The 12,656-nt window shown below is 60.4% G+C and overlaps 1 protein-coding gene across 1 annotated transcript in view; it reads left to right on the plus strand.

Moving 5' to 3' along the window:
• LOC102461102 (hepatocyte nuclear factor 6-like) overlaps positions 1-11,241 on the plus strand; it is a 31,886-nt gene extending 20,645 nt beyond the window's left edge. Inside the window, exon 2 of the mRNA XM_075907926.2 lies at positions 7,758-11,241. Within this exon, the coding sequence (XP_075764041.2) occupies positions 7,758-8,065 (308 nt within the window). The 3' untranslated portion in view covers positions 8,066-11,241. The remainder of the gene's footprint in view (positions 1-7,757) is intronic.
• The last annotated feature ends 1,415 nt before the right edge of the window (positions 11,242-12,656 follow it).

A 12,656-nucleotide genomic window follows, 5' to 3' on the forward strand; every position in this document is an offset into this window, starting at 1 on the left:
GCACATAACATTATTCTGCACCATGATGGAAAAGATTAGAGAGAACATTGCCCCGCTCCTGCCAAACTCGGGGCGGGGGGAGGGGAGGGAGTTATAGATGGTCAGCAACTAGAAAAAAAGTCAGGCCTTTAATTTCTGCCCATCCAGCCACCTGTGCATTTCCTGCTGCGGACACCAGGGCTATGTCTAGACTGCAGGCTTCTTTCGAAAGATGCTCTTTCGAAAGCATCTTTCGAAAGAGCATCTTTCGAAAGATCGCGTCTAGACTGCAGGCGGATCTTTCGAAAGAAAAATCCGCTTTTTCGAAAGAGAGCACCCAGCGAGTCTGGATGCTCTCTTTCGAAGACGGCCTCTTTACATTGAAGAACGCCTTCCTTCGAAAGAGGAACTTTCGAAGGAAGGCGTTCTTCCTCGTGAAATGAGGTTTACCGCCATCGAAAGAAAAGCCGCGTTCTTTCGAAATAATTTCGAAAGAACGCGGCTTGAGTCTGGACGCAGGGGAAGTTTTTTCGGGAAAAGGCTACTTTTCCTGAAAAAACCCCTGAGTCTGGACACGGCCCAGGTGACATGGCTAAGGGGTTGTTCTGAAGACAGATGGGGAGTAGGTGAGGAAGCCGCGGGGAGCAAGAAGGGACGGGGGAGTGAGGCTTGGATTGTGATTGACTCTTCACAAGAACAACACACAAAGTGGGGATGGGGAGAGAGACAGAAAAGTCTCTGCAAAGGGCTTTGAGATGGTCTGATGAACGGCATCCCTGGAAACAAAATACTGTCCACTGTCCACTGCCATTCTAGGGAGCAGATGGGGCCGGTTGCTGCGGGTGGATGTGATGCAAGGTTAGGAGGAGACCGATCCAGAGGACACTTCTGTCGTCCTGTTGTTGCTAATGAGACCTCGGGTCTGCCGGGAGCATCACCCCGTCCACCCCAGATCCAGACTCCTCCCCATCAATGTCTGAGGGTGCTCATCTTGTGTCGGGCCATGTCTTGGATGGGCTTTTATGGGCCAAGGCAGGAGACACGCCCCGTCCCCGCCATACACACAACGTGGCTAGTTGGTGCCTCTTTGGCTTTGAAAGGAGCGTCTGGCAGCAGGGCGCTTAGTGCACCAGTGCTGGGGTCACAGCCACCTCTGTGTGCGACAGCAGCTGGGCTTGTTTAAATCAGGCACTTCCGGGGCTGGCTGAAGGCATCATAGCTCTAGGCCCCAGCTCCTGCCGTGGCTGAAAGGGAGCAGGAGTGTGGAAAAGCTGGAAAAGGTGACTGATGCCTACCTGAGTTGCGGCCAGCCTGAAACAGTAGCTCCAAGAGCTGCCCCATTCAGCTGAACTCTGAAACCTGCTGCAGCCTCCAAGTGGGGGCAGGACCCTGGCATGGGGACTGGGCTCTGGGGGCACTGTGGGGCAGTGTGTATAGGGCGCTGCCTTCCTTTCATTTGGCCTGGGCCACGGGGAGTTCAGTGGGACACTTGGGTTATAACTGACGGAGTAGAGGCTTAACCTGTGGAACTCCTTGCCAGAGGATGTTGTGAAGGCCAGGATTTTAACAGGGTTCACAAAAGAGCTAGCTAAATTCACAGAGGTTAGGTCTATCAATGGCTGTTAGCCCAGAGGGTAGGAATGGTGTCCCTAGCCTCCATTTGTCAGGGCTGGGAACAAGTAACGGGAGGGATCACTTAATGATTCCCTGTTGTGTTCACTCCCTCTGGGGCATCTGGCATTGACCACTGTCGGCATTCAGGAGACTGGGCTAGATGGGAATTTGCTCTGACCCTGTATGGCTGTTCTTATGTTCTGGATCGGAACCAGCTAAGCCAGGTCTCTGGTTTCTACCCTGTCACCTGCTGAAGGAGGCCAGGCCCCTTTCAAGCCCCGTGGAGTTGCTGAACACACCCCGCTCCCCCTGCAAATGCCATGGGTGGCGGCTGGAAGCCCGGCCCGGCGAGGGTTAATGTGAAATAGGCTGTTGTTTGCAGACCGCGCTGCTTGGATCTGATCAATATTTTCTATCAGCGTGCAGCCCCAGACGAGGAGCCAGGCGGGGGGCCGGGGGGCTTGTTGGGGACGGGAGGGGCAGGGAATGGAAGGACCTGGGGGGAGGGGAAGGCAGGGCTTTCACGTTCGTAACCGCAAGGCAGACACATAGATGGCTGTACGCCGTGGTGCCACTCGGGGAGAGACGCGTCTGTGCAGCTGCCCTGGGGGGCAGGTGGGGCGGGAGGCTGGGGCGAGGGGGGGCATGCTGCCCCCTCTGCCCTGGTGCCTCTGGGTCACTGGTGTGCCAGGGCGGAGAGGGCTGCGGGCAGGGCTCGGGTTGAGTGTCCCACCAAGTGCCCAGGGCTGCCATGGCCAGGCCTTCGCGGGGCAGCAGGTTTGGGTCTCAGGGTGGGGAGCGGATGGTGCCGAATGGAGTCAGGGCCGGCCCACAACGTTTTGGCACCTGAGGCGGGGAGCTCAGATGACGCCCCCTGCCCCCTCGCTTGGGCCGAAACGTAGAAAGGTCTCAGTTCTCTGGGTCCTAGTGGCCCCCTCCCCACACACCCACAGTCTGGCACCTGAGGCGGCCGCCTCAGCTCGCCTCATGGTAAGGCCAGTCCTGAGTGAGTCGGTGAGGGGGTGAGGGGAGGCGACGAGAGGTTCCCCCCCAGCTCTGTCACTGGCCCCCAATCCCCACCTGCAGCCCCTCTTGCTAGTCCAGACCTAGAATCCCCCTCAGGCCCACTCACTCCTGTCAGTGGCCACCCTTAGCACCCCCACTCTCCCCACATGCAGCTCTGCCCCACTCCCAACTCACAGCCCCCCGCTCTCCCAGCACCGGGCTCCCCACACGCAGCTCTGCCCCGCCCCCCACTCCCAACTCACAGCCCCCCGCTCTCCCAGCCCTGGCCTCCCCATATGCAGCTCTGCCCCGCCCCTCACTCCCAACTCACAGCCCCCCACTCTCCCAGCACCGGGCTCCCCACACGCAGCTCTGCCCCGCCCCTCACTCCCCACATGCAGCCCCCCGCTCTCCCAGCCCTGGGCTCCCCACACGCAGCTCCGCCCCGCCCCTCACTCCCAACTCACAGCCCCCAGCTCTCCCAGCACCGGGCTCCCCACACGCAGCTCCGCCCCTCCCCTCACTCCCCACATGCAGCCCCCTGCTCTCCCAGCCCTGGGCTCCCCACATGCAACTCCTCCCCGCCCCTCACTCCCAACCCACAGCCCCCTGCTCTCTCAGCCCAGGGCTTCCCACACGCAGCTCCGCCCCTCCCCTCACTCCCCACATGCAGCCCCCCGCTCTCCCAGCCCTGGGCTCCCCACATGCAGCTCTGCCCCGCCCCTCACTCCCAACTCTTAGCCCCCCACTCTCCCAGCTCTGGGCTCCCCACATGCAGCTCTGCCCCGCCCCTCACTCCCCACACACAGCCCCCTGCTCTCCCAGCCCTGGGCTCCCCACATGCAGCTCCTCCCCACCCCTCACTCCTGACCTGTAACCTTCCCGCTCCCCTCATGCCCTGGGCCTGGCCGGGCAGGTTGGGCACTAACGGGGGATTTTGGATTCTCACCAGTCGTTCACCCACAACCAGATCCTGAGGCCTGGCTGCTCCGTGAGGGTTTAGCCTTTGTGCAGACAGCGGAGCAGCCGGGCAAAGGGCCCCCCTGGCCGCAGCTGGAATCCAGGGGTGGCTCAGAGGGCCCCACTGCCCTGGCTAGCCCAGCGGGTTCGTTCCCGGGGGGGTGCCCGGCAGGTGGGAACAGAGCTCACGCTGTTTGGGGCAGAAAGTCCCCGCTGACGGAGTCAGGTGATTTTCTGTTGCTTTTGTCTAAAAAACCCCAAGGTCAGTTGCTCGCCCGCACAGCTGCGGAGAGAAGCTGGAAGGCGGAATAGTGAGGACTCCCAAAGACCAACCGGAAGAAGCTCAAGCCTGTGGCTGGCGTAAAATCGCGCGGCTCTTCCACCCAGCGGACCGTTTTGCCGCGCTCGGCGTTGGGGCTGGAGCAGGATCTGTCTGCACATGCCTGGTTGGCAGGGCCGCCTGCGGGCGCCTCTGCCCGGGCACGCCCGCCGGCCCAGCAGCTTTCTCAGCCTGCTGCTCGGTCTCTGCTCCGCCACCTGCTTTCCGCCCCAGCAGATCAAACCCTGCCGCGCCGCTGCAGCACCAGCTCCCTTCCGTGGCCGGCTTTGGGAAGGGGAAGTTCACCTCAAGGCAAAGCTTCCAGCCCCTCAGCTAGTCCTTTGGGCCTTCATTATCCTCTCAGCCGCCCGGCCCGTGCTTCCCGGCCCAGCTGCAGCCTCCCTCTGTTGTTCACCCGCAGGCAATGACAGACTGGCCTTTTTACCCTCTACTGACTGAGTTCTGGGCTTCCGGTGCGCCGGTCCCTCAGTCCCTGTAACCCAGCCACAGGAGCGGCTGCGCCCAGCCCCGGCAGCCAGCCTTGGAACAGGGCTCAGCCCTGCTTTCCACGCGGTGCCATTCCCAGCTCCACTTCAAACTTGGGCAAGTCCCTTGGCTGCCCCGTGCCTCAGTTTCCCCATCTGCAGAAGTCGGGGGAGGGGTCACTCTGTCCCACCTCCCCCGAAGGGCTGGGAAGATCAGGCCACTAACGATCGCTCAGATCCGAGGGTAAAGGAGACGCGTGGCAGACAAAAGCGACAGCTGCCCTGTCCCCCTCTGCCTCCATCAGACGCTTGCCTGATGTCCCCTAGTGCTGGACAGGGGTGTCGTAAGCGCTTAGCTGGCCTTGCTGGGCCTTATCTGGTTCCTATCGATTCCAGAGCGTGGCCCAGAAAGCGCGAGGCTGAACATCACTGCCCAGGACTCCCATCATAGCTCTGCCTGCCACCCAGCTAGGGCGTGAGGCCGAATACAGCAGCATTTAACTGTCTTCAGCCCCTGCCAGCTTCCTGCCCCTCCACGGAGCTCCCGTGGACCCTCCCAGCCATCGTCCCCAATGCGCCTCGTGAAGTGCCCGCTGCAGTAGTACTGGCGGGCGGCCGCTTGGATGAGGCGTGAGCGAGATGAGGCGGCCGTTCATGTGCCTTGATGCCACCTCACGCGCCCTTTGCCGGACGCCGTTTTCGACACCCCGCCTAAAGCCAGGCGGCAGTTGGGTTGCTCCCCCGGGCGGGCCGGGAGGCTGCTGGGCCATGTGTCAGGGAGAGCGTAGGGCTAGGCCTGGGGCGAGTAAATGTGATTGTTTAGGGCCCGGCTGTGCCTGTGCGGTATCGTCGCAGGTGGTGTCAAGAGCAAACGACACCAGCTTGGCACCGAGGGGCAGGGGGGCAGGGCTGGCCGACCTCAGGGAATCGGGGGCCTCTACTAACGGGGCATCTCTAACTTTTGTTTTATGGCAGTGCTCTCAGGCCTGGCGGGGCATCCCCACAGCCAGAAGGCCTCTGTCCATCTCAGGAGTATGGGCGATGGGCAGAAACCTGGTAATGTCACCGGCTCTTCAGCGTCTCAGCTCCCAACTGGGGGAGACCTGTTAGGCCCTGTGTATGAGCCCCCCCCCTTGTCCCTGCCCTAGACACCAGCCACTTGGGCCCATTCAGTGACTGCCAGTTCGCCTGAGGTGTCGGGGAGGGGGAAATAGAAGAACCACCCACACAGCTGTCACTTACATAGACACCCACCCACTGGGAGTCAGCCGAACTCCTCCCCATGCAACCAGCTCATTGCTTGGTCTCTACTAGCACGGGGTTGTATGTGAACCATCGGCTTTGGGGTGAAAGGCTCTGCCTCCCATTTCTCATTAATAATAATTAGTATTATTAATTGTATTGTACTAGTACATGGGAGCCACAGACATGGACCAAGCCCCCATTGCACTAGCCTCTATACATTTATATTGTTATTAGGTGTATTACGGTAGCACCTAGGCGCCACAATCCCAGACCAGAATCCCGCTGTGCCAGGCACTGTACATTTGTATTGCTATTAGGTATATTACGGTAGCACCTAGGTGCCACAATCCTAGACCAGAATCCCTCTGTGCCAGGCACTGTACATTTGTATTGCTATTAGGTGTATTACGGTAGCACCTAGGCGCCACAATCCCAGACCAGAATCCTGCTGTGCCAGGCACTGTACATTTGTATTGCTATTAGGTGTATTACGGTAGCACCTAGGTGCCACAATCCCAGACCAGAATCCCACTGTGCCAGGCACTGTACATTTGTATTGCTATTAGGTGTATTACAGTAGCATCCCAGTACTGCATTCTTGGCCCAGTAGCCCCATGCACTAGGTGCTGTACAAACACAGCCCAACAAGAGACTGTAGATTCTGCGGAGTCAGAACTGTCTTTCTGTTCTGTTCATCCGGCAGCTCATGCATTGGGGTCCATTCTCCCAAGCACCCTGCTGGCTGCCAAGAAGATGGTGGGGCTCTTAAAGCTGCAGCATCCATGGACTATTAAGGAAAATAAAAGATGTGTTTAAAAGGAACACGCGCGAGGCTTTTGCTACATGTAGTCAAATCCTGTCACATTAACTTTTGTTGGATTCCTCAGCCAGGATCCCACCTCCGTCAGGGTCTCTGGCATGAATTCTGGCTTTGCAAAACGTTTACTGTTGCAGTGGGGTTGAACGACCTGTCTATAGAAGGGGCGGCCTCTTTTTTTCTTCTACTTTGCCATGGCTCGTTTTGTGGCTCATCTCAGAAAAAGGTGCCGGGCCTGGTTCGCAGTCACTCAGTTTCCTAAGCTCATTGGGTATGTCTACACTACCCCGCTAGTTCGAACTAGCGGGGGTAATGTAGTCATCCGCAGTTGCAAATGAAGCCCGGGATTTGAATTTCCCGGGCTTCATTTGCATGAAGCCGGCCGGCGCCATTTTTAAATGCCGGCTAGTTCGAACCCCGTGCCGCGCGGCTACACGCGGCACGGAGTAGCTAGTTCGGATTAGGCTTCCTAATCCGAACTAGCTGTATTCCTCGTTCCATTGTTTCCTAGCTTGACCTTTCCCACATCCAGTGGAAAACTACCAGCAGATCAGGATGGGGACACTGTACCAGGTGACCTAAGCACCTGCCCAGCATGAAGGGAGATTAGCATCTTCAAAGTCCCACTGTCCTTCCTAATGGCCCATCCAGGCTGACTGCCTCCTGTCTGGACGGCGTTCCCCAGATACAATCATGTGTATAATTGATACCTAGTCCATGTCCCTAACTTTAGATACAGCAGAGACAGATGCTGACAAATAGGATAATCACATTCAGCAAATCAGAACCTGTCCAGCGATGTCTCACATGACCCGTCTTGCAAGGAAGGTATCATAGTTACGCCACATTCCTATGGTCCCATTTCTATGAAGAATAGGGGGCGGAATGTCACAGAAAGGATCTGACCTCTGCTTATGAAGCAGCTGGTACTGGTCCGTAGGGGAGGTAGGGCAGGAGGCTCGCTGGACCTTGGTTCTGATCATAACGGGCCATCCCTCTGAGCCATAAGGTTGGTCTTGTTAAGGAATCCTGGATCAGGAGAGTTAAATGGGCCAGAGGAAACTTCCCGGGGGCGGGCTATCCCTTTGCTGCAGGTTTCTGAGCAGCTGGATGAGCGTCTGTGCTGCTCCAGCCAGGCAAGCCCCCCCACTCCCGGCTGGGCTTGTGGCTGAGGGTCTGGAGTGGGGTCAGGACTCCTAGCAGTGTGTGGGATTCCAGTCTCTGGGGTTATTGGCCGGGCTCGCTCCCCCCCCCTCCCCCCGCCCAGCTCCGGCGCCTCTGCGCAGTTCCCCGCCTCTCTGACAGCGTCTCCTCTTCTCTCCCTCTGCCGCAGCCTGCAAAAGGAAAGAGCAAGAGCAAAGCAAAGCCGACCGAAACCACGTCCCTAAGCGGCACCGGCTGGTCTTCACGGACATCCAGCGCCGCACGCTCCACGCCATCTTCCACGAGAACCAGCGGCCTTCCAAGGACCTGCAGGTCACCATCGCCCAACAGCTGGGCCTGGAGCTCTCCACCGTCAGTAACTTCTTCATGAACGCGCGGCGCCGCAGCCTGGACAAGTGGATGGAGGAGGGGCGCCCCCCCTCCTCGGGCGCCCACGCCCCCAGCGCCGCCTCCGCCGTCACTTGCACCAAAGCATGATGGGAAGCCGGGGCGCCGGACGGGGGTGGTGATTGGCTTTCGTGTCTTCTCTGCGGTCGCTTCTGTGCCCTTCCCCCGCCTCAGTCCTTTCGGCTGGTGCAATAGAACCCACCTGCCCGGATCCTGAATCGGCTTCTCTGCATTGAGTGGGGCTCCCTGATCCACCCCAGGTGGGGGTCTGGCCCCCCGACGCCAATGGAGCGATGCCGATTGACCCAGGTGAGCTCCTCAGCTGGGGTGCATGGGGGCACCCTGATTGGCACCGGCGGGGTGCGCCCCCTTCCCTGCCTCCAATAACTGCCTGGGAGGCAGGGGAAGCACATGGCTGAGGATCCAGGTGCCTGGTGGAGGCTGCAGCTCTTTGAAAAGCATCCGTGTGCCCCTGATGCTGGAGCCCGTTCATCGCTGTGACCGGTGTTTTGGAAGGCAGCGCTGCCTAGGAGTGAGAAGCAGAGCCAGGACTCCTGGGTCCTAAGTGTGTCTGGGAAAGGGGTGCGGTAGGAGTGGTGGCTGGGAGCCAGGATTCCTGGGTTTGGGTCTTGGCGGGACGAGGGGAGTGAGGTCTTGTGGTTAGAGCAAGAGCCTAGCAGCCAAGACTCCTGGGTTCTGCCCTTGGCTCTGGGAGAGGCAATGCAGTCTAATGGTTAGCGTAGCTGAGCGGGAGCCAGGACTCCTGGGTTCTGCATGCAGCTCTGACAAGGTTTCTAGTAATAGCGCTACAAAATGATGAGTCCAGCCTCCTGGGTTCTGTTCCTACCACTGACTTGCTGCACAACTTTGGGGTAGCTCACGTCCCGGTCCCGTGCCTCAGTTTCCTCAGCTGTAAGGGCCTACTTTCCTGGCTACTGAATGGAGACGCTGCCCGTCAAAGTCTCTGAGAGGAAAGATGAGCAGGAGACAGACAACCCCTGTCCCCCAGGGTATGACAAGGCAGATTGGGGTGGAGATTTGTGGGGCAGAGGTCCCTGGGGAAAAGGGAGTTGCCCTCCCCTACCCCATCTGGCTCCCCCTCTGTTGCTGACTGGCGGGAAAATCAATCAAGCAAATTATCTCGGGCAGCATAATTAAGGGTTTATCTACAGGTCACGTACTCTAGGGAATCCGCTTTACATTCCTGCTCTGCCTTAATCCGGATTCATTTTCCTGTGTGGACAAACCTGCCCCTTCTTCGGGCCTGAGTCTCCAGACTGTGGGCCTGATTCTCCGGGAGCCGGGTGCCCAGCACCTTGCGCCGCTGTGTGCACGGGTGCAGCCCACTCAGTGCCCTGCCGTGCTCGGAGGCCGCCCGCTGGGCTGGGTCAGGGGCTGGGGGACCCAGGGCGTGGTGCTGAGCCCTGGGGGGGCTGTAGAGCTTCTCTGCTCCCTTGTGCACGGGGGATGGCTGGCAGCCCAGTGCGCTGCTCCCAGAGGTCCCCTCCCATATGGGCAACCCGCAGCATCAGCCAACCGCCAGCTAGGCTCTGTGAGCTGAGGCCCAGAGCCTCACAGGCGGGTAGGCACCTAACTCCCCTTGGTTTTCCAAGGGGAGTTAGGCACCAGGTTGCCTTCCAGGATCCGGGCTTTGAAAGCACGAGACCCGGCTTGGAACAGCGCTCACCCATGCTGGCTTTGCACTGCGGCTGTGACCGCAGGGGTGCGGAGTGATGGGGAAACCGAGGCGGGGAGCCTCCTCGCGGCCGGGATGCTTAGAAGATCCTTTAATTTCTTCCATCCCATGACACTTCCAGGGGTGCCCCCAAGGGGGCTTCTGGGCCCGTAGGAGGGTCCTGGCCTAAGGGGACTGGTGCACTGGAGAGGCCTGGGCATGCAGAGAAACCAAACCCATCCTGAAAGCTCCCCAGCAACCCTAGGTCCAGAGCCTGCGAGGAGCTGAGCTGCAGCACCCATGGGTGCCAAGGGGGGCTCTGGGCTTGTGGGGCGCTGTTAGGACTGGGCCGGGATGGAGGCTCCCATGGCGAGGAGCCTGGAATATTCCCCCAGCCCTGCCAAGGGAGGGTGCGTTAAGGACGCCCCCTCCTCCCTGCCCCGCGAGCTCCCGGCCCGAGTGTCCCGCCACGGCTGGGAGGCGCACGGACAGACTAGAGAGCCAGCTCCGAGCCCTCCGTTGGGAGCAGCACCCCAGGGTGCAGGCAGAGGGACCTGGGCAGGTTTGAAGGGGGATAAAAAGGGGACAGCGGAGCGGAGCTCTTAGCAGCCGCCGTCCCAAAGGGCTCCGCAGCTCAGCTCCCTGTCGGTTCCCCGGGGCAGGCCGTGCCCAGAGCGTGGGCAGTAGCGGGGGGGACGCTGGCACCACCCCGCCCTGCCAGGTACTTCCCATGGTCCCCCCGATCTTTCTGCTCCCTGCCAGGCTGGCCCGCCCACTGGGCAAGGCCGGGGATGGCAGGTGTGGAGCGAGGGCAGAGGCCCCTCAGACTCATCCCGCCTGGGTCTCAGACTGCAGAGTGGACGGTAATGTGGGTGCGACCGCGTCGGAGGCGGCCATCTGGGACTCTCAGCTGGGGTTTGAATAGGCAGGAAGCGTCCGGCCCAGGAGCCCCTGGTTCTGTGTTCGGCAAAGCTCAAGGAGAGTCGGGGAGCAGCCGCTAGCAGCGTCGACGCCTGCCCACGGCTTCGTAAGGTGCCCGTCACCGTGGCGTCTGTGGACAAGCCATCTCTCGCAAAGCCTCTCTGAAAGGAGCAGGATCCCCTGGCCGGGAGAGCACCTGGGGCCGTCAAAAGCCACGCTCCCTGGAAGCGGCCAAGACCCGCCGGGGGGGCGTAACCGTGGCTGGAACCGGCATCGCTGCAGCCGATCCGTGGGTGCGAGCCCCGTGTTGCCCCGGCTAGATAGCTGTATGAGGGGGTGGCAGCCGGTGCAGATTTCCCTGGGCCCCCAGGCTTGGTGGGCAGGCGCGCTGCCTGCTTGTGCAAGGCACAGATGGGATTCAGGGCTTGTCCGTGCACACACACGCGTGTACCTAGGCTGCTGGGTGGACACATTCTGTCCAGTGAAACCTGGGTTAGGGGGCACATTGGGCAAACTAACCCGCGAGAGCAGGGTGGGGAACCTAAGGCCTGGGGGCCGGATGTGGCCCCGGGCTTGCCTGGATCCGGCCCCCAAGGCTCAGGGCTCCCCCCAGCATTGGGGAGCCCACGCTGGCGCTCCAGCTCCTCCACCATCCCCCTACAGGACGGGAGCACCCAAAATCTACGAGCCGGGGAGAGTCTCTCTCCTCAGCTGGGGGCCACGTCCGTGAGGCTTTGTTTCGGGGTTGGATTTTTGGTGTTGTTGCTTCTCACTTGTGTGTGGCCCCCGACTGATTTTTCTGTGGGTCGGGGCAGGGTTCCCTGTAAGCTGGGCGCTTGTGCGGCCGCCTGGAAGAGAGCCAGGGGCTGCCCAGCTGACTAGCAGAGCGCCCACAGCTGATCAGAGCCTGCCGCATGTGCTTCTATTGGTGGTGCACATCTGCACATGCCTTGGCGCACGTGGCAAAATGTATCCCGCCCATGGACAGGAAAACGTAGCGGGAACACGGGTCAGTGGTCCCGGACCCAAGGAAGGTTCCCCACCCCTGCGGGATAGCCACGCCAGAGCGTCCACACACAAAGGTGCCCCGGTGTCAGCCAGCTGGATTAAAAAGCGCAGCGCGGATCCCAGTGCTTTGTAAAAGGGTGGCAGCGCTGGGGCTGAAACAAGCCTGCGAGAAGCAGCCTGCCCTTAATTAGCTCCACGAAGCCCTCCTGCGCGGCGCTGCCGGGGCTCGGTTTCTGTGGAGCGGGGCGGATCTCAAGCTGAGACGGCCACGGTCACAGATCGATCGCCATGTGGCGAGGCCGTAGGGTCTCCTCCATCTGCCCGCGGGGGGCAGAGCCCGGGGGGTGCTCGTACAGCCCAGAGCCGCCCCCCTTCTCCAGAGGGATGCTCATTAGCCAGGTAAGACTCTGCCACATCCATCTTCTAAGCTAGGGCCCTGAGAAATCCACCCCCGGGGTCACCCGGGGAGTCTGTTGCACCGAAGGAAGGCTCTGACCTAGAAAGCTCTGCCCCAAATTCAGCATGAACACCTCAGCCGCGGCTGGCTTCCTCTCCAGTCCCCGCCCCAACTCGTCCCCTGGGTTATGTGTCGTGCGACTCTATTGTTGTGTCAAACGGCGGCGAATTTCTACCTCACTTTGTCTCTTGCACCAAAGGATACCAAAGATTTTTGCAAGGCGTCTCCGCGTGGGCGTGCGTGTGTCGAGAGCTATATTTCTAGATGTCTATTTTTTTGCATGGCTCGTCTCTCCAAGTGCTCTCTCGTGTCGGGCTGCCACCTGGCGTGGGACGGGAGCGGCCGTCCTCCCTGCAGAACTAGTGACGGGGCCCAGGGGGCATGATAGCGGAGGCAGTGGCTCTGTGACGTTCCCCTCCCCCGGCCACGTCCCCCCGCTCTCTGGATGTGGCCGATGTAATGCACTTTAGTGAGACCCCTGTCACAGTGGTGAGGTGCCAGCTGTGGCCAACCCAGGGGGGCAAACCAGCGCTGTTCTGCTCCGGGGAGTGACCCGGCGTGAAAACGGGGGCAGCGCCAGATCGGTATTGATTGGGGCTCTGGCTTGATTGACAAAGCTG

The sequence above is a fragment of the Pelodiscus sinensis genome, chromosome 22 (genome assembly GCF_052426305.1).
Source record: "Pelodiscus sinensis isolate ZL-2025 chromosome 22, ASM5242630v1, whole genome shotgun sequence".
NCBI classification, from domain to species: Eukaryota; Metazoa; Chordata; order Testudines; family Trionychidae; genus Pelodiscus; species Pelodiscus sinensis.